This window comes from Prosopis cineraria, unplaced genomic scaffold, assembly GCF_029017545.1.
Source record: "Prosopis cineraria cultivar Desert tree isolate PC_DT_omini unplaced genomic scaffold, ASM2901754v1 PC1, whole genome shotgun sequence".
Classification (NCBI taxonomy): Eukaryota; Viridiplantae; Streptophyta; class Magnoliopsida; order Fabales; family Fabaceae; genus Prosopis; species Prosopis cineraria.
In genome coordinates, this window is record NW_026555332.1 from 8928145 (window position 1) to 8949981 (window position 21837).

Consider the following 21837-nt stretch of genomic DNA (forward strand, 5'->3'; position numbering starts at 1 on the left):
AAAAAACCCACCAAGGAGAGAACAAAATAGAATTATTGAACGAGACATTTAAGTTGACAATATACCCCTAAACTCTGGTTGTTGATATGTCATGCAATCCATATAACTAACTCACCTTATGAAATAAAACTTGTATTTAATTTAAATAAATTCTTCTTACATTAAATTGTAAATAATTTTTCACACAATACTAATGTAATGAACCTATTGAGAAGGAAAACAGTTACAAACAGTCATCTCATGCTCATAAAGTTACACAGAAACAAAACCTAATGTACTGAACAAGATTTTTTTAGCAACCAAACAATGAATAATACAAACAAGATCTACAGCCACATGACCTTGCCTTCTTGGACATTAGTGAGATCGACTGAAAGAAAACAACCCAGTCCAACACCTAACATCTAAAATGACGTATGATTTAACAAAATCCTTATGAAGAAACAAATAATAGTAAAAACTGTACAAGACAAATCATTAAGGTAAAAGGGATTTTTTTTTTTTGCAACTCTCATCAAGACTACAACAGCCACTCCCCCCACTTTTTCCTTTTTTTTTAAATAAAAAAAAGAAATTAAATATTTTCAGACAATATCACGTTACCTTAATATTTATGATTGTTTACTCAAGTGGGAGATGTATCAAGCATATAACTTGAGGACACGAGTTTAACTCACAATAGCTCCTTATCATAAAATGCAAGAAGCTGCTTCACATGATTATGCCAAGCAGCTACGTTTTGCCCATCAACCAGAACCCAGTCAACCACAGTTGATGCTGGTTGCTCCCACCACTCATCAAGCTGCAGTAGCAGTTACAATGCAAAATTTAGAAAGAAATTTTACAAATAATCATGAATAAATATACAAATCAGATTATCATAATAGAAAATGCTATCAAACTAAGCTACTCTTAAGCAACCTGAGTTTTGTCTAGAATGCATTTCTCCGTTAGACTACCAGGGGCATTAATCAAATGCTTAGGGGCAGTTTGATACATGTTAGATGTTACCAGTAGGCTTCAGTGAAGGGTTATAAGTGTAGCAAGGAAAAAAGAAATAATTAACTATGTATAGTTGCAAGGCATTCATGAGTACTTAGGGAGGAGAATACTTTACATAGTTGTACTCTTGCCTATTGAAGTGTGAATAAGACATTTTCTTTTGATTTCTTCTTCTATCATTTTTGGTATCAAAGCTGACTCTGCCTCAAGGCATTGCCAAAGACACGATCACACGAGATAATCAGACTCAGAATAGATAGATGAAGAGAATATGGCACTGTTGGAGAGCACTTGATTGAAGCTGGACCAGAACTAAACCAACATCAATGATTTGGATGAAAACATAAACTACATAAAAAATGCTATAGCCAGGGTTGTAATAAAGGTATCGATTTAAGCAAACAGCGAATATGATGAACATTCCTGGTGCAAAGATGGGTCAAATGTCAGGTAATAATTGAGGACCTATTGCACAGCTTAGATCAACAACACCAATTCCTTAGCTTGACTAATTCAGTTGTTCACAAGGAACTCAACAAATACACCACTAAGCAAGCACAGTCAAGTGCAATCCTCGAAGTTGGATGAAATGGATTTCAATGGATGGCCTTATGGATGCTACCAGTTCTTTAAAGTTGACGACACACCTGTTGGCCAGTGAATTAAGCTTCTGAGTATCCATCTCGAACAGAAAGCTCTGAAATGGCACAACTTTATGAAGAAACATCATTCCATTAAAGTGACTTGGTACAGACAACTAAAGGCTTGGTTTGTTAACACAAGGAGGGGCAATAAGATAGACAAAATTATGAATCATTGACAAGGTGGTTCAGTTGAGGATTATAATGAAAAGTTTGATGAGCTTCTAATGGAACTGGATATTCCAGGGGACATTGCCATTTACGGTTACATCAAACGCTTAAGGAAGGATATCCAGAAAAGCATATCGATGTCAAGTCAGCTACAATAGACACCATGCACATGGCAAGAGTTCAAGAGGCCTATATTTAAGAGTTACACACCAACGTCCTAGTCAGCAGACGTTATTTGCTGTTCTCTTGGTTTAAATTTTTTAAAAAAATTACTGTTTCCTTGGCATCTCTAAAAGAATTCCTCATAACAGAAGTTATAGAGGCAGTCACTCACCAAGCCGCAGACATATTTGCATTCTTCCAAGCTTTTCTGAGCATTCAAAACTGCAGTCTTAAGTTCAGGCAACCATTTATCCATAACAGTTTTCTCTTGTTCAGCAGCCAAATTCAAAGAAAAACTCGTTGTCCTGCAGTGTGATATTAAATGTTGTAAGAATGGAACCTTTTGACAAATTCTAAAGGCTGTGGAAGATTTTTTTTAAAAAAAATCATATGAACCTTTTAGTCTTGCTTAAATTTGAACGTTCTTTAATTCATTAACAGAGGCAGACAGGAAAGGAAAATTAAGAGAAAGATGAGCAGAAAAGGTCAACATGGCACAGATAGCATAATCCATATCCATAGATATCTTGGATCAATATAACTATTCGACTTCAAATTAGAATCATGGGAGATAGTTAATTCACGTTCTAAGCAAACAGAAAGTCAAAACGAAAGGAAAAATGAAAATAGAAACCTTGCTGCAAGAAAAATTTCCTTCCACAAATTGGAGGATGGAATAAAATAGTTGAGGCCCATGTTACTTAGGCCCAACATATGCTCCAAAACCTGAATGTGAAGATCCATGCAAGATCTATTAAGTTGAAATCCTCAGATGAGATGAATTAGATTCAGATTTACCTTTCATATTCCTGCTGAACTCGGTAAGCATGGTTCAATAGTGCATGACCACTTTCTATGAGATCTTGTCGGATATGGACGAGATTAATAGCCTTTAATAAGTCTTCCAACACACTAGCTTCAGAACTTCGAAGTTTTAAACAAAACTCCAAGGACTCCAGCACTGATGCTAGACCAGCATCTGAACCCCCTAAGCCTGTGCAATCAACACTGAAACGTGTAAAGTATTGCAACAGCTTTTAACAATTGTAAATGCAACACAACAAAATGGGTCATATTATTCCAAATCCAAAGAAATGAAATAATACAAACCAGAAGCACATGCATTTGAAACTCAAGTAAGATTATATCTTTCATTTAGCTTGGCTTCATTCTACCACTACATTCCATATACTATAATTATTGTAAATTTTCTCTTACAAGAAAAACTTTAGAATGCCAAATCAACTTAAAAACTTTAGAATGCCAAATCAACTTATTCTTTTTTCTTGTCTCCGATCACAATTACTCAAGGTATAACCCTCCAGGATCTTCCAAAATCCTCCACCTTTCATTTTCTATGTTAAATGCAATTACTATCCATTTATTATTTGAACATACCTTTATACAGCCTCCTTTATAAGGACTTATCCCACCTCCACTAGATGTATAGTGTCACACAGGATTGCTGTAAAAGGGCCTCCAAGCATAAAAGCCTATATAATCCATTATCTTTGCCGCATAAAACCCTATATTATCCAATTTAATGCCAAATGGACTCTGATAAGATGGCTCTTTTGAGGAGGAGAAAGGTAAAAAAACACTACAAATGGGCCCAGAAAAGATTTTTGTCTTTAAATGGAGAAGGCTAAGAAGCAAGAGAACTACAACAGAGGAAGATAAGACAGCATCCAATAAGGGGAAACCACAAAAGGGGCAGGTGATGGAACCCACACCGAAAATGCAATTAAAACAACAGAAATCTGGCAAAGCGTAGGTCTAACCAGAAAAAACTACTGATGGGCTAATGGGCCCACATGTAATAGATCAAGGCCGAGAGTGTCGTGTGTGCGGTTTGTGAGAGGAGTGGGGAAGAGAGAAGGGCTGTGTGTTGTGTACAAATTTGGGGACAAGGGTTTAGTGGGGCAGGCCTAAGCAGACAGCAAATATTTGTGAGGGAGAGACTCTAGCCCTCTCAAAACTCAAAAGTAGGGAACCAGTGAGTGGGTGAGTTCTCTGTCACTTTCTCCTATTTTCTTTGCAGTTTTTTCTGGTTAGACCCACACTCTGCCAGATTTCTATCATTTTAATAGCATTTTCATTGTGGGCTCCATCAGAAGGAAAACCCCAAACTTAAGAAAATAACAATGCTGCCCAGTCCCTATTCATATCAATCAAAGAGACTCCTTTGAAACTTCCAGGAATCAAATATCAAAGACGAGCAAGAAACACAACCCCTTCCGGTGTCACTCAGAATTATTGAGGAACCATTAGAAATTTTATCATTCCAATAAAATGCACCAAATCACAGTGAAGCTGAACATTACACATCTTAGCCACCTTTCTTCCCAAATGAATTATACTGGATCAATACAAATTGATCCAAATTTTCTGGGCAAACCCAAATCTGGCAAAGGATTTTAAACAAAATATTCCAAAGCAAACAGACTACAAAGTAAAAACCTTAGCTATGCCATGTAGCATGGCTTTAACAAATGGCCGTTCAAAAATTTAAAATCATTATGTTAATTCATCACGCACTTGTGAAATCAATATGCAAAATAAGCTCATGGAAGCGAAAACAAGATCTATTATGTCAAATGAAAATCATTCTGGCAGAATAAATACAAAGAATAAGATTTACTCAAAGCCTATCCATTGATATGGCTTCTGATCAACACATGCCACTTGAGTTTCAAATAAAGAGTTATACACTCACCAGCAGGATACTGGAGGGCAGCTGATACACGGCAGATTGATGGAATTGCTGAAGGATCCCGAGCACCAGCTCTTGTTGTCAAAATAGCTGCGTTCATCTCAGCATTTGCAACTGCTTCCTGTCCACCAGCACCACTGGTACCCATGGCCTCTAGAAGTGCCTGAAGAAGAAATAATAATCATTTAAGAAATAATTAGTTGAGGAACAACTAATTACATGACTTCATTGATATTTAATACAACTCTCACTGTAGCCCTCAAAGGTGATAGCCAATATAAAGCAACTTCACTTATCAAACACCACGACTAAGGACTCCATTTCTTCATAGCCAATTTGAGTAAATCATGCACAGGTGATATTATTAGCTTTTGGAGCATTTTAAACCTGTGGGGAAGAAGGAAGCATGTAAAGGCTATTATCTGGACTCCGGTAAAAAGCAGACACTTCTTTCTCAATAAGATCCTTTGCATTATTTGAAATCTCAACAACAACAGCACATGCTGGAATTATAGTGCTTGACGCATACTCCCTTGCAGCTAATGGCTGCTGACTCCAAAATGAAGCAGCATCCTGCAATAAGAAAGGAGATGAAAAAAGAATATCAATTATAGTTGTTTACAATTATTTAGGATAGAAACTAACAAACAACAAGAACAAATAGGTGGTAATTTTACCGAATAAAAGTGAATAGAATCAAATATTTCCTTGGATAAACCATAAACTGGCCTATTTCATAAATAATCTAATCAGTCTTCACACATATTTGAAATCTTTTTCATAAATAAAGAAATTGTAATCCAAGAGTTCAAATTGTTGAGGAAAATAAATCTCAGAATCAGATAAAAAAATTGAACAATGTAAAAAAATTCCTAATAAGCTAATTAGATTAGAAGAGCTGTTAAATCTCTCTGCCTATTAGAGACAAATATTTCCTGGGATAAACCATAAACTGACCACCAAAAAGTAGTCATATAGACAATTTCATTCCATAGCATGTTTCAAAGGTGAAGATTTTCCCTTGAAGATGCAGGCACTCCTCCTTAGCTAGACAAGCCATAGCCTCCCATAAACTGCAGATTCCCACTAAGTATTGTTATCCTGCTTGCTATGAACTCTGGTAAAATGTTGGATTTAGATTCAGTAAGTGGCCTAAACCCACTAATTCAATGAGTGTCTCACATGGCATGATAACAACCGTTCGATTTAATCAAACAGCTACAAGAGATTATGTCATATAAAACTCAAAAAATACCAAATCTCCAATTTTTGGAAGGAATAACATATCTGAAGAGTGCTTTGATTGATGATGAAGGTTGTTTTGAATTTTTTAGAAGGAAATGTATTTTAATAATTTTTAAGTATTGATAAAGTCCAATAACTATAATTAAGACACTCATTGAGTAAGTGTACTTAGGCCACTCGTTAAATCCAAATCCATAAAAAATTTTGGAGAAATTGATCTCAAGTACTAGGACATATCTAATCATCTCACTTAGCACCAAGAAGTTTATTCCAAAGGTAATTCACAGATGGATAGAGAAGAAATAATGAAGCAAAGTTTCTGACTTAAATGCACACATAACAAATACGTCGAGGGACAGAGCAAGGGCTATCAAACCTGCCACATGTCAAAAGTGTTTATCCCATTGACTATCATTGTCCAACAACAACAACAAACAGCTTTATCCCACTAAATGGGATCAACTACATGAATTGACAAACACTATTGTGCTCTATCAACAACCAAATTTTTGGCTATATTGTTAACCAAAAAAACTCTTTCAATAACTCTATCAAATTTCTCTTTCATCTTCCTCTACCCTTCTTCACAAAACTAAAAATTGCTTCTTCCACCCTTCTCACTAGCACCTCCAATGGCCTCCTTTGTAGAAATCTAAACCATCTAAGATGATTTTTTACCATTTTCTCCTTAATAGATGCCACACCAATTCTTTCTTGTATATGATTGTTAAAAATCTTATCTTTCCTTGAATGCCCACACATCCATCTCAATATCCTCATCTCTATTATCCCAATTTTATGTTCTTGTTGTCCTTTTACAACCCAACATTGACTACCATATAACATAATTGGTTTTATAGCAATGCGATATAACTTTCCTTTAAGCTTATTAGGTAATTTTCGATCATAAATAAATCTTGTAACCTTTCTCCATTCATTTGAACCACCCAACTTATATTCAATGTACAACATCTCCATCAATTTCACCATCATTCATTTTATATAATGGCTTCTAAATATCTAGACTTAAGTCACTTGTGGTATCATTTGATCTCGTAATTTATCTTCCAAACCACTACTAACTTGTCCAAACAAATGATTTTACCTTTGAAGGAGCTTTGGATTTCCAAAGTGGTTTATCAAGAGCAAATCTTTATATGGTTGGAGAATGAGTAAGGAACTTAAAAAAAGACTAGCAAAAGAAAATACCAAAAGGATTAAGATTCTAAATTCTCATCATGACTCAAAGAATTAACAAAATAAATTTAAGAAAAGAAAGACAGAAGCTTAGTACTTTTGTCATCATTCAAGTTTCTTAAAAGAATGGAGATTCCAAGATTGATTGGCATTAAGAGTAGGAAAGAAAAATTGGATTGGAGAGGTATGCATGGTATAAAAGAGATGAAGTGAAGAATGAGTTTTTCAAAAAAGGGGATTTCCTACCCAAGTATCTTCCCGAAATCTTATTTTTGGGCCATCACCTAATTTTATTAGAAAAACAAGTGGCATAAAGGAGGCATATCTACTGAAATAAATCAAGGACTTGCACAAGTCACATTCACTACAAAGTTCGCATCCCACAAATTCAGGCTTAAGCTGCACTAACTTCAAATAATCTTACACCATACAGTAGTTATCTCAAAGGGATATGACTTAGCCATTTAGTTGACAAGGCAATGCCTTTAGGCACAAATTTTCCAGGACCCAAGGCCCCTTCATTCTTAGGTCTGCAACATGCTCACAATTAACTAGGTTAACTTTGTTTTTCCTTATCACAGTATCTGACATATAGCATGGGCTACACTTGCTGGAATTTCAAGAACTACATCTTCTATATAAATTTGAAATCCACATATCCTATTAATGCAGCAATGCTAAATGGATGAATCTAGTATCAAACATGATAAAACTAGAGATAATCTATGCATACAAAAGAGGGTTGAGGCCTTGAGGGTGCTATAATCAACCAATGATGTCAAAATGTAAAGGATGCCTTAGTTATATTTCATTACTGCTAATACTAAAACAAGAAAGACTAGAATAATGGATGGAACCAACCGTATTGGCCTTTAGCAGCGCTGTGTATATATTCTCAAGTTCTGATCTACGTGCATCAAACTCTTCAATCTTTTTCCACTTTTTTTTCAGAGAATCTTCAGCTTCTTTCCTCTCAGCACACAATTTATTCAAGCGTTGTACTTCAGACATTAGGGTATTTAAGCTTGCTTTCAAACCAGCCACTTCTCTTTCCTTCACCCAAACATCCAACTAAATACCAGAAGACAAATGAACAAAAGGAATAAGTATTAAGTAACTAATTAATCATAGGCACAAATCCCAATAAAATCATAGACACACAAATCCCAATAAAATCACCTGGTTTCCAGAATATTAGAATTTTTTGAGAAAATCAACTTTCAGAATCTTTTGCCCAAGCACAGTATAGAAAATCATAACCCACTACATGCAAGCATGCCTTACCAAAAACGCTCTCAAGCCAGGCTCAATCTCAAGAATAAAAACATAGGCAAAAGTGATCAATCAAAGGCATGCCAAAATTTTAATTAAGAAACTTAATCTACTGTTCATTAAATAGAAATTTGTAAAAGAGATTCGTGAATAAAGGGGATGTTATTACTGATCATTAAAGACCTCAAAATTTGTAACAGAAACTTGCAATATTTGTCTAATTACTACTAATTAATTTCCTTCAAGGGAAAAACCTCAAATTGCCGAAGACTGCCAATGTTCTGCGAGGTGCTTCCAATACCAACTGAATTGCCTCCATGAAGACGTTTTATGAGCTTTTGACATAAGTCCCTAGCTTCTGCAGCCTTGTTCAGGGCATCTTCAGTAGCCAAAAATTGCTGAACATGAGCTTTCTGTAAACACAGAGATATGACATCAATTGACTGGCAAGGTTTATTTCCACATAGAATCAAGGTAATGGACAGTTCATAATCTGGTTTAGTTACAATTAACTATAATGTGTGAAAAGTAGCATGAAAACATCAAACCATAATGGTACAGCCATTTATAACTTGAGGAGAAAGAACATAGCAACATGACTATAAAATTACAGCAGAAGAAGCTCAAGGCCCACTAAATAGAAAAGATAATTGGAACAGGAGGAACAAGATTAAAGGGTAAGTTAACTCCTAAATCGTAACACCTCTTTAGAAAGATAAAAATGTTAATTCAAGGAAGGAGAAGACCTGTCTCTCAAGAAGTTGATTTTGACTTCCTCCTGAAGGTACATCAACTCCAATTTTTCCATTTCCGCCAAGTTGATACTGTAATGGAGAGCTCCCATCAGGAGAGGAAACATCCATGACTATGTTATTTTCATATTTGTACCTGATTGAGAAATGCAAGCGTAAAATATAATCAAAACAACAATTAAAATTATTTCAGACTAAATAAATACAACAGAACGTTCCGTAAAAAGCATAGAAGTATTCCATATTCCATACATAACACTGTACTACTTGGCAGTGTAGAACCAAAGGGTAAAACACAGAAATTTTGACGATAAACTCTAAAAGTTTATGATTGAAAAGTCATCTATATAAATGTGGTTTGCAGAAGTTCTAAGTCAAACTTCACTAAAATACTGATAACTGATAAATGTAAATAATCCAACATAACTTGAAAATTATCATCCTAAATTTTTTATAATTGTAATTTATGCATTGTAATAAAGTATAATGATAATCTCTATAAAAACTCAATCATTAAAATCCCCTAATATCCCAAGTTAACAATAAATATCCTCATCATTATAAGTTCGTGGAATCTATCCTATCTCATTCTTCATTAAGAGGTCGGCCAGTGAATGTTAGGAAGGGAAAGGGGGCCACATTTCTTAGTGTTGCACGCTTTAGTTTGCCGTGTGACTTGCAACTTCAGCCTGACTAACTATTAAAAAAGTTACAATACAATGACTAACGAATTTGTAAAAGGTTCAAAGTTAAAAAACCACATAGGCTTAATGAGAGCACCAACAGAACATGATGAAAAAAAATTAAAAATACTCCCTTTGGTCCTATTTATGAGTCATTTTTACCAACCTCATCAATACCAATATAATAAAAGTACAAGAAATAAAAATAAGTGAAATTCCAAACATAACCCTCAAGCAAAGAGCAAAAAGTAAGTCAATCATATAATCTTATTTTTTCTGTCTTTCTCTCTCTTACTTTTTAAGGGTAATTTGGGGATTTCAATTTGAAACAAAACAATCCCATCAACAAATGTATTATAAAGTGGACCAAATTATATTTCTAGAAAGTGACTTATATACTGGACCGGAGGAGTACTTTTTTGGAATACAAAAAAATATTTTGATACCTCAAGGTCTCTGCATCTGCTCTCACATCAATCTTCTCTATTTCTCTAGAAATTAGACTTTTGATCCGATATGTGTATGCAGTAAGTGCTTGAAGCAATAGAGGAGGGCACTTTAGGCAATTCACAATAACGGCCCTAACCTCATCTGAAATTTCTCCATCAAAATCAAATCCCAACTTAGCTGCTTCTGATTGAGGATTTAAGTGAATGCCGCAACCTTCATAAGCAGGAAAAGTGTTCCTTATTTTTGCAATCATGTAAGAGGCAAGAGATTCACAAGCCTTTCTAATATTCCTTTCCCTTGTAGTTTCAATGAGAATGACATCATCTGAAGATTTACCACTCTTAACAGTAGAATAAACAGCTTCCTTTTCACTCTTGGTACCAAAATTATTGACCGTTTCATTAGAAGAATCAACACCTGACCTTTGAGCATCTCTTGCTTGATTTACAAAGTGACAAAGACGTTTATGATATTCAGCAAATATTTTTGCCGCTTCATCACACTGTCGATCATATGCCTCCAACATAGCTTGCTTATGCCTGCGCAGTAGGTTTAAACGCCACATTAATCATGCCAAGCCAATCATATTAATCTTATCCTCTGTTTTCCTATGTTTCTTTTAAACATCTCATTAGCAAAGATGCATATATATGTTATTGGAACTAATTCCTAGCTAATTTAAGTTTGGCATCGCAACATATATAAAAATATATAATTTCAGAAGTTCATCCTACCAAGCGACAAGATGATGTCTACACTTTTATTACGCCGATAATACTAAAAACATGTATCCTAATTTTAGTTTGTTAAAACTAGGTTTAACAAGATTTTATGGAGACAAACAAAATTGGTAAATCACCAAGTACTGAACCATAAAGCCCATTCTTGGCAAGTTATGAAAAATTTCAAACCTGTAATTCGCCCGCTCATCAAGCATCCTCTTCCGCTCAGCCTCCTCCCTTGAAACCTCCAGCATCCTAGCCCTCAAATCCTTCCTCTGCCTCCTCACAATATTTCTCAACCTTTCCACCTCTTTCTCTGCCAAATCTCGCTCTTGCAGCGCAGCCTCTCGAGTCTCCGCCGCACTCGAACTCTCTACCAATGTTTTCTCCTTTTTCCTCCCTTTACTCCTACCCTCTTCTTTGCCGGCACTCGCCAAACTACTTGCACTACCACCATGATCCGCATCACCATGAACCGCGATGTTTCTCCGAATATTCTCCACAGTTTTCTCCGACTTCACACGAGTTATCAAGAAATTCCAAACCGGAATCATGTTCCCACGGCAAATCTTCCGAAAAGACTCAACCGATGGCAAGTGCGATTTACTTGAGGCACCATACTGAGCCAAGGGCCTATATCCCATTTCCATCTGAAGCCATTCCAGTATTGCCTCCGGTTGAGCCACTGAGCTCGACGAGCTCTGCATTGCAAGTCGGGATTTAAGACTCGGAAGAAATTGTAGGTTCTGAGACTAACGTCTCATTGACACCAATTCACCCCAAGTTAACTTTCTTGAACATGGTCCGAAATCAGAGGAAGAGTGAACAACCTCAGTATAAAGCAGTAACGAGCGAGCAGTTGCGAGTTGCCGGATGATCGGTTTTTCTCTGATTTTTTCCCCCTATTAGAACTGAAAGAGAATGTAAAGTGTCGACGTATGTGAGCGATCAGAAAGAGAAATGAAAGAAGAATCCCAGATCTGAAAAAAGCGGAGGTTTATGGCCGGCCAAGCAAAGCAAAACACTCTGAATCCTCGCTCGCTTGGTCGCTACACCGTCCCGTGCAAAACAAGAGAGGGCGCTGCTTTATTCGTATTTGAGATTTAAATTCTGGGAAGAAACATGCGATTTTATAACTAGAAAAAATAAATAAATTTTTTAGTATCTAAAATTTATCTCAATTATTAATTAAGAAGAATAGGGGAAAACGACCTCCTTAAAAAACAAATTATGCCCAAGGGTTAAAGCAAATTAAAAAACCAAGCTAAATATTTTATTTATTAAATAATTGAATAAATGACTAAAATGCTTCTCTGTGTTAATTAAATAAATTTGAAAAAGGCACAAAATCCGGTATTGGAGCTCTGACTCCTCCTCCAACAAGAGATGATGTTCATGTCCAAGCTCCACCTAGTCGGTGAAGGGTTGCTAAAAAAAGTTAGTACCCCTTAATCACATGTAATTGTCAAAGATTACATATAAACTCAACAACTAAAAAGTGTAAAGATTTTGGCTTGAGTTTAAGGATTTTGACTTATGGTATAAGGGCTTTTACTTAGGGTGCAAAAGATCTAACTTAGGGTACAAGGTATAAGAGTTCTAACTTAGGATACAAGAGATCTAGTCTAAGGCGCAAGGTGCAAAGGTTTTGTTTTAGATGCAAAGGGTCTAGTTTATAGTACAAGGGGTGGCTTAGGGTGTAATGTGTAAGGGTTACATGTAAATCGTTAGATATTATATATAATTTTCCCTCAAGCATATTCGAGAATCTCTTCATATATTGGAATACATGTAATCAATAGTTATTTACATGTAATTCAAGAGCAATGACAGTGGCACAAGCCCTATGTGTTTGATTTACATGTAATCTGTTAGAAATTACATGTAATTTTCGCTTAGTCATGTTCATGAATCTTCTCATCTGTGGAATTACATGTAATTCAGGGAGGCGCATTGAAGTAGTGTGTTCTTTGTGTATTTGATTTACATACAAAATTGCTAGATATTACATGTAATTTTCACTCATGCATGTTCACGAATCTCTTCATTTATGGAATTACATATAATTCATAGTCATTTGCATGTCATTTAGGGGCACTGACAAGCGACATGCTCTTTGTATGTGTTTTTTTACATGTAATCCATTCACTAAAATTAGTGATCTCCTATGAATTTTAGTTTATCAATCTTAAAAATAGAACACTTTTGCAACATAGCCTTTAGGTACCATTGCATAAGCTAATAAGTTCAGAAAGTCATGTCAAAGGTATAAAAATAAGGAATGGGCTAAATATAAAATATCAACAAGTTTTTTTTTTAAAAAAAATCCTTAAAGTGAAGTCAATGTATCAAATGCAGTGAGATTCTTAATTCTTTAAACTATACTATGCAATAGATTTTTAGAATAGAACAAAAGAAAATCTTAAAGATGAAAAATATATAATGGTCTAATAGCCAAAATGGTTCCTGTAGCTACTGAATTTACTACCTTGCAAGTGCATTGAAGCACGATAGTAGGAAGACACAGCACAATATTTCACCAAACGTCATCCCAAAAAGCCCTCTGTAAATCAATAGCGAACAATGCTTGCTCACTCCATTCTTTGATGGTTGTATCAACCACTCTCAGCTTAATTACCAAAGAGAGATTGTTTGATTAATTAAAAAAGTAATGCTGAGCAAATCATAATGGTTATAGGGGTAGTAAAGATGGAAAATCTCACGTGGCTACCATTGATCTTCTCAAGGAACTCAATGATATTCTAGAGAAAGGCATTTGAAACTTTGGAATGTGATTCTCAGTGACAAAAGTGGCAAATCTGGACCTTTGGAATCCATATTTGCAATGGCGATTGACTTCTCTTGTGAGGCATCCACAGCAAGGAGCTTCTCTACTGTGGTCTACAACTTTGGCAGCAACAAGTTGATGATTGTAGATGGAGGACATTGTCAATGGAAAGGGAGAGGGGGAGAAGAGAGTGAAGTGACTGAGCTAAAGCCAGATAGGTATTTTGGTTAATTGAACATATTGCTTTATGAATAAACTATTAGATTTGGTCCTTAAATTTGGCTTGGTCTCTGGGAATAATGTGTTTCAACTAAGTCTTTATTACCGATTTTTCCTATTAATTATTAAAAAAATTAATCTTTTAGTTTTTGTAGTTTTGACTTAATTATAACTCAATTCTTAAATTTTAACTCATTATAACTCAATCCCTGAAATTTTAACACGATTATAAATCAGTCTTTGAACTTTGCATCTTGTAATTTAGTTTCTAAAGTTTCAACTTCTTAAATATTGATTCCTATATTTTAAAAAATAAAATTAAAAATATTTTAAAATTTATTAGTAATATTTTAAATCATTAAACCTTATATTGCTTTATGAATAAAATATTAAATTTAGTCCTTAAATTTGGCTTGGTCTCTGGAAACAATTTGCGTTTAAACTAAGTCTTCATTACCAATTTTCCCTATTAATTATTAAGAAAAATTAATTTTTTGGTTCTTGTAGTTTTGATTTAGTTGTAATTTAATTCCTGAATTTTGACTCGTTATAACTCAATTCGTAAAGTTTTAACTTGGTTGTAAATTAGTTCCTGAATTTTGCCTCTTATAATTTAATCCATAAAGTTTTAACTTCTTAAATATTGATTTCTATATTTTAAAAAATAAAATTTAAAAATTTAAAAATATTATAAATTTTATTAGCAATATTTTAAATTATTAAACCATTTTAATATTTATAAATATTATCAATATTAAAAGTTTAAAATATTTTTTATCTTTCTAATTTTATTTTTTAAAATATAGGGATCAATATTTAAGAGATTAAAATTTCAAGGACTAAATTGCAAAAGGTAAAATTCAGGGACTAATTTATTACTAAGTCAAAATATTAAGATTGAGTTATAATGAATTAAAGTTAAAGGACTGAATTACAACTAGGTCAAAACTATTAGGACTAAATGATTAATTTTTTTCAATTATTTATTTCAATAATAAAGTTTAATCTTTATCAATTAAAGCAATTAAACTCCTAATTTTAATTTCATAATCTCCATAATTAGTCCTTGTGATTTTTGGCAACAAATAATATTATAAGGTCTAATTGTACATTGTATAAAATTTAAAATTAAATTGTATTTTAAATGAGTGAGAATGAGATTGAAAGTAGGATTGGAAATGGGATTGAATTTTAAAATGATGTTTGGTATGCTATATAATTAAAAAAAGTTAACACTCAAGTCAAACAAAAATTAAAAGGAGAACACTGACATCATCTATTCATCCAAGGATGTTATGACACTAATTTGGAGCTGTGAGAAAGGAAGATGGAGGCCAGACTTGCAAGAGAGGGACTTGCATGACAGGGAGATGACAATGATTATGAGATCCTATGGGTAGAACCTTCAAGATCTAGTGATGGTGGTTGCTTGAATTCAAAAATATTATCGTCGATGAAAACTCAAGCTCAAACTAGTGATGACACTTTCATGGTAAAAGATGAAGATGCTAGAGGAAGGAATATGAAGATGGGGGAAAAGGGAGGAAGACCATACTCTTGAAGGAGGGAATGAATGGGACAAGAGAAAAAATATATGGGTAAGGGGCAATTTTATCTAAATATTTTCAATTTTGAAATTGATTTTCCCGAAGTGGTGGTGTCGAGCAATCCCATTTGAAATTAAGATTGGACTCCTCAATAATTTATACTAAACATAAAAAGTTATGTTATTTGAATTTCACTCTTAATCATTCAATCTCACATAACAAATGGCTACACTATATGATACTCCTTCCATTAAAAAATGTAAAGTATTTTAAGTCTTTTGAGGTGCAGTCATTGTCTTTTAAAAAAAAAAGTACCTTTATTGATAATGATTTTATATTTATTGTAAGGTATTTAATAGGGGTAAATATAAAAAGATAAGATTAGTTTAAAAGTAAATAACTACTTTATTAAGGGGTGAGATTTAATTAAAAATATTTTATATTTTTTAATGGAGGGAGTAATATTTAGTTTTTTTATGTAAATAAGACAGGATTTAGTTCAATACGCACGTTACATTGATAGAAAATTAGAGATGAAGTCAAATGACGTGAAATACAACAATATCCTAGTTAAAATCATGTTTTTTGTTTTTCGTTTTTTTTTTTTGAAAGAAAGCCACAGCCAAAAGAATCCTTCCCATCTTCGATGATGTATTTCCTAACGTAGACACAAGACCCTCACTCCAACGTCATCCGCGGAATTTTATGCATCAAGCACTAATAAATATTGGCTTAATCATCAATATTGATAATCAATACCATCACTAAATTCACTAAATGAGGGGGAAAAAAATTTGGGCTAGAAAGGGAGAAAAACTTGTAACTATAAACCTTATTAGTTTTAGACATATTCCCTCCATTTCTATATATAAAATACATTTAATTGAATTATCTAAATTAATAGAAGTTGATTATTTAATTAAAAGTATAAAAATATTTTAATTTTGTTCTAATTGTTGTATATATAAAATATATTTAATCGAATTATGTAAATCAATAAAATTTAATTATTTAATTAAAAGTATAAAACATTTTAATTTTTTTCTAATTATTGTAAATAAAAAATAAATCTCTTTTTTTAAAGTAAATTAATGAGAGTATTTATTTATTTTTCTTTCTAATTTAATATAAATATAATGGTCCGTTCATTAAAAAATATGCTAACAGCCTTTTATATTTAGGAACAAAAAATATTTTAAAGAATCTCTTACATATAAAGATAGAGGAAGTAGTTTACTATAAGAATAAATAATGCAGCTTAACAACTCCAATATAACTTGTTCTCCCTTATCTCATCTTTATTTTAATTAAAATTCTTGCCTCATCAAAAATCTATTTGAAAATTCAAATTCAAATTATTTACTCTTTCTTTTGGATCGATCTCTCTCTCTAACTTGTCCAGTTAAATTATTAAAATATTGTTAAGTATAGGTTGTGAAAAGCTGATTCTAACTTAGAACTAATCTAGAATATTTCGTTTTCTTTATATGATTCCAGCATTGCGCAGAAGAAATTATCAAGCTTCCTATCTCTTCTTGCTTGTAATATGCAAGATAGGCCTATTTGGTTATTGGATCTTCATGGTTCTCATTGGGTCAGTAAAGACTATGAGGCTCAGTGACAATAAGGTAATAATTTTCCAAATAACAACTATGGTTTATGGACTTTTCTTTAGAAAATACAGCTTCCTATGAAGAGTCTTTTATTCATTTGGAAATTAATCCATGAAACCATACCAACGGGAGACATTCTCAACAATCATCATCTAAAGGTAAAAGTTCTTTGCCCATTCGGTTATCAAGCAGAGTCCATTAGGCATCTTTTTTGTACTTGTCCTTTCACTGAGGCAGTTGGGTTTGGAGCTCTTTTCATTCATTCTTCTTCCATAGCTGATTTTGATCTAACTAGATGGCTATTTTTGGTTCTTCTGAGGTTATAGTTAGATGGAAGCAGGGATCTGATTAAAGGCATTATAGCCCTGTTAAATCTAATTTGGATAAAGAGGAATTTGATTCATCATAAGAGTTTCTCTCTGACTCCTTTACAACTAATCTCAGAATTCCATCACCAATTATTCTTCTTAATCGAGATTTGTTCTTGGAAAAATCAAGCAAACTACATGAGTACTAATACAGATCAATCTCAAAGGAGTCTGAATGATATGATGGTTTGGACAAATTCAAATTATTGTTATAGGAATCATCAAAATTTTTTGTAATGGAAATATATTTTGAAGAAAAAAAATCTAATTCAAGCTCTCTCTTTACATGCATCATCATTTTGGATCAAAAGGAAATTCATATGTTGAAATGGAGGGGATTAGCTTATTAGACTCCATCACCAATTTTCTCCCAAGAGTGTCTGCATCACACTCTTCGGATCTCTTCAGGACTTTTCCACCAGATAGCAGGGTCAAACTTCAATTCGGTTTGCTATAGGAAATAACACCTCAAAAGCTTCTTGCTTGGATCTAGCAAATCAATTCTGCTTTTTGACGTCTATAGCTTATTAAGATCATTTTTAGCAAGTAATAAATATTTTTAAATATTTGATGCAAATGCTTTCTCCCTCCAATCCAAATTGTAAGATATTTTTTCAATTAAGTTTGATCCAAAATATGGAATACTTAGTGCTTTTCAAAATTATTTTTCTTTTAAATTTATCGTTGTCTTAATTAATGTGGATATGAGAAATATAATTTGATTAAACACTTTTTTTTACTCTTTATAATGAAGGGCTTTAAAATTAATCCGTTGGGCTTTAAAATTAATAATATATATTATAAATATTCTTATATCCATATCATTGTGGAATTTGGTTTTGGTGCTCATCACTAGATGATCATTTGGATCATTTAGATTTTTAATTTGGATAGTCCAAATTTTGTAGAATTTATTTTTTATTTTTATTTATATTTATTATAAAAAATTATAAAATTTTAATAAATTTATTTTATTATCAATTTAAATAATATAAATTTAATCTGAATAATCCAATTCAATATTAATTTTTTAAAATATTTTTTAAGTTAACTATTGAGATGTATTCTAGACATAGTCTGTCTGGAGTATATTTAGATATTTAATTTATAAAAATAAAAAAAATTAATATTAAATTAAACCATCTAGATTAAATTTATATTATTTAAATTGATGATAAAAATAAATTTATTAAAATTTTATGTTTATATTTTAATAAATATATAATAAAATATAAAAATAAAATTATAATCTAAACAGTTCAAATTACTCATCAACTAATGAGCACTTTGGTGCTGATGAGCACCGAAACTGAACCCAAAAAGAACGGAATGCGATCTCTAATAGTAGATCTTATTAATTAAATATAAGATAAAGTGATCGATTTCAAAATACATATGTTGATTGCAACAACAACATTGAGTCAAACAAGAAATACATCTAATTAAAAGTTCTGATTTCCCTCATAAGTCTGACCAAACTGCCAATTCGACGGCGCAACGTTATCAAACTCCAACGTCTTCCCATCACTTGTAGTAACCTGAAACGACAAACTCTGTCCCACCAAGTTCGTCCCCGTCTGCCACAACTGACCCCAATTCCTCGACATCTGAATCCACCCGCCACCGCCGTTACCGCCTCTGATCTTGGCGTTGGTGATGTCGCCGGCGTTGGCCACGTTGAAAAACAGCGCCGTTATCCAATAAGGATTGCCCTTGAGCTCGAACTTGACGCCGCCGGACTTGGCGCAGGCGATGCGGCGGTAGCGGACGGGGATGATGCCGGCCTTGTAGGGGGCGAGCTTGACAAACATGGGCATGGAGAGGTCGAAGTGTTGCTGGGGAGGGTTGCACCAATGGTTGACGTCAGGAGGAGAGTGGTTGGGTGGACAGAAGTTGGTGGCGGTGATCTTGATGGTGCCGGCGCCGGAGATGCACCACTGAGGGTCGTTGACGCACTCGAGCTCGAAGCAGGCGCCGCAGGTGAGGCCATTGTTGAAGAGAGCTGTGCTTAGGGCTGCCGTCTCCAGGCCATAGCCTTGCTTGAAGAGGTCTCCATAACCACAAGCTCCTTCTGTACAAAAAATATATATATTCACACGAATTTAATAATAATAATAATAATTTTCAATATATATATATATATTAAAAAAATTAAGGAGGCCATAACTATTCATAAAATCGTAAACTCTGCAGACATTATAACTTGAGGTAACAAAATACTTTACAGAATGAATTTTGAGGTGTTAATTTTCTATATATTTAAATTCACTGTTTAAAAAAAGAAATTGAGTAATAAAATCACATTCAGATTTGTTAAGAGATAACGCAATGACTGTGTGTGGGGGGGGGGGGATGACAAGCAAAGATTCCGTTGTTAGATGCCAAAATAATATCAAATGGAGATATAATGGAAAGAAAAATTATTTGATATTTTTATTTTGTCTTTTTCTGTTTTTGGTAATCAAGATTGTCTATTTTTGCAAATCCTATGTATTATATACGCATGAAATTCTGCCTAATTTTGGACAAAATTCACAATGTATCATGATATTAAAAATAAGATTCATATTTTTATTCATTTGAATTTTAAATCTGTGAGAGATTAAATACGCAAATATAGCCTATATTATAGGATTAAACTAAGCAAATAACCCAGAATTTATTATATTTTTTATTATGGTTAATTTATTATATTTGTCAATAATATATTATTGTATATTAATGATAAATATTTTGAAAATTTTTAAATTTTTAATGATAAATCTTTTATGTATCAATGTGAACCAATCACTTCCCAAATTTTTAAAAATTTAGTCCATATTTTTTAGGTAGAAGATTTTTTTTTACCAGTGGGCCAATTTATATTTATGACATATATATACATAAATTCAAAATAAAACGTTAACAATAATACAGGGTACATTCTTCTAATTCAGAATAAAATGTATAAAATATTTTCTAAAAAAAAAAAACAGGGAAATGAGTAAGAGATTGTATATGTAGCATAGGATGATAATTTATAAAGCTCTACAATTTATGTTGAAAAAAAATTTAAGAGTCATTTCTAAACTATTCAAAAATCATGAACAGTACAACTTATATTAAACTCGATGGATCTAGCTAGGCACTTACGCATGGTTTCGCCTCCAGACATGTCACCATAGAAAGTTGCATGAGCATCATGCCAATCATTATCAAAAGCAAGAGAGGCCATGGCAGAGAAAGAGAGAGCCATAAACTGAAACAAGAAGAAACAAGACACAGACACAGCCATGGCTCTATGAAGAAGATTGAATTCACATGTGTGAATCTGAATTTTGCTGAAAATTTGGTATTTATAGGGCTTTGTCGTCAATTAATGAAGATATAAATTAATTATGAATCAGAAATTAATTGGTTAAATTCACAAAAGGATGCACAGAAAATAATATAATTTTTATATTTATTGAGTTTTAAAGTCATTAAATATTCTAAAAGCAATTATGAGATTGGTAAATTAAACCAGTGAGTGATTGAGGGGATTAATATGGTATACAAGGTATAAGTCAATCAATAGAGAAAGACAGCCTTTTTTGTTTTTTATTCATTATGGCTTATAAATATATACAACTTAATTTGTCATGGTGATTAATATATAATGGACTAGGGGTGTTCAGGGAACGAGACCGGCATAGCACTATCTTGTGTCATATCCCAAAAAATGAATGAAATTGAATTTTTATCTCGTATTTCATTTGGAACTGAAATTTCTTAGTAAAGTGGACAAAACGTGGAAGAGAGAGCTAAATAACAAAATTTATTAAATTATATTATAACTTGTTAAATCCAAAACCAAAACATGGGTATATAAATTCAATTATTCATTTACAATTTAGAATAAAAGAATACAAACACAACTTAAAAGTTAAGTACACGACAATGGCAAATAACCTCTGAGTTACAATATTAGCAGAAATATTGAGATATACAATTTAAATAAACTTATCAGGTACAACATCAGGTCATTAATTTTTCCTCTTCAATGGAAATATTTGAAGCTATTATATATATTTATATATTAATAAAAATATATATTATTAAGAAAAAATATATACACTGAATAAATAAATTAATTATTACATATTAATAAAAGAAAAAAATGTATATTATATTTGAGACTGGACCAGACATCCCAAAAGTTTGTCTGGTGCACTATTAAAAAAATTGATTTTAGTGACAGACACACCTCTAAATTGGATTTACTGGTTCTGACCTAGTTTTACATTTAATTTGTTACGTGTGAAATATAAATT

At 32.9% G+C, this 21837-nt stretch overlaps 2 protein-coding genes across 2 annotated transcripts; both read right to left on the bottom strand.

Moving 5' to 3' along the window:
• Window positions 1–116: 116 nt before the first annotated feature.
• Window positions 117–12090, bottom strand: LOC129315639 (AUGMIN subunit 5). Its single transcript, XM_054959511.1, has 10 exons — window positions 11200–12090; window positions 10285–10827; window positions 9150–9291; window positions 8658–8816; window positions 7993–8202; window positions 5077–5262; window positions 4693–4852; window positions 2775–2970; window positions 2149–2281; window positions 117–802 (listed from the first exon to the last, which is right to left on the bottom strand). Exons 1-10 carry the CDS (start codon window positions 11715–11717, stop codon window positions 674–676), a joined length of 2376 nt encoding a protein of 791 aa, XP_054815486.1. The 5' UTR covers window positions 11718–12090; the 3' UTR covers window positions 117–673.
• A 6785-nt stretch (window positions 12091–18875) lies between these two features.
• Window positions 18876–20819, bottom strand: LOC129310699 (expansin-A23-like). The gene is made up of 2 exons (XM_054952649.1): window positions 20678–20819; window positions 18876–19616 (listed from the first exon to the last, which is right to left on the bottom strand). The coding sequence occupies exons 1-2, from the start codon at window positions 20817–20819 to the stop codon at window positions 18988–18990; spliced, it is 771 nt and encodes a 256-aa protein (XP_054808624.1). The 3' UTR covers window positions 18876–18987.
• Window positions 20820–21837: the final 1018 nt, after the last annotated feature.

What these genes read in the sequence shown, in the direction of transcription:
- LOC129315639 (XM_054959511.1), bottom strand. Translation starts at nt 11,717, where the DNA reads ATGCAGAGCTCGTCGAGCTCAGTGGCTCAACCGGAGGCAATACTGGAA. An exon ending in GATGAGCGGGCGAATTACAG is followed by an intron (nt 10,828 to 11,199) that starts GTTTGAAATTTT and finishes CCTACTGCGCAG; the next exon opens with GCATAAGCAAGCTATGTTGG. An exon ending in ATCAACTTCTTGAGAGACAG is followed by an intron (nt 8,817 to 9,149) that starts GTCTTCTCCTTC and finishes CTGTGTTTACAG; the next exon opens with AAAGCTCATGTTCAGCAATT.
- LOC129310699 (XM_054952649.1), bottom strand. Translation starts at nt 20,819, where the DNA reads ATGGCTGTGTCTGTGTCTTGTTTCTTCTTGTTTCAGTTTATGGCTCTC. An exon ending in GTCTGGAGGCGAAACCATGC is followed by an intron (nt 19,617 to 20,677) that starts GTAAGTGCCTAG and finishes TTTTTTGTACAG; the next exon opens with AAGGAGCTTGTGGTTATGGA.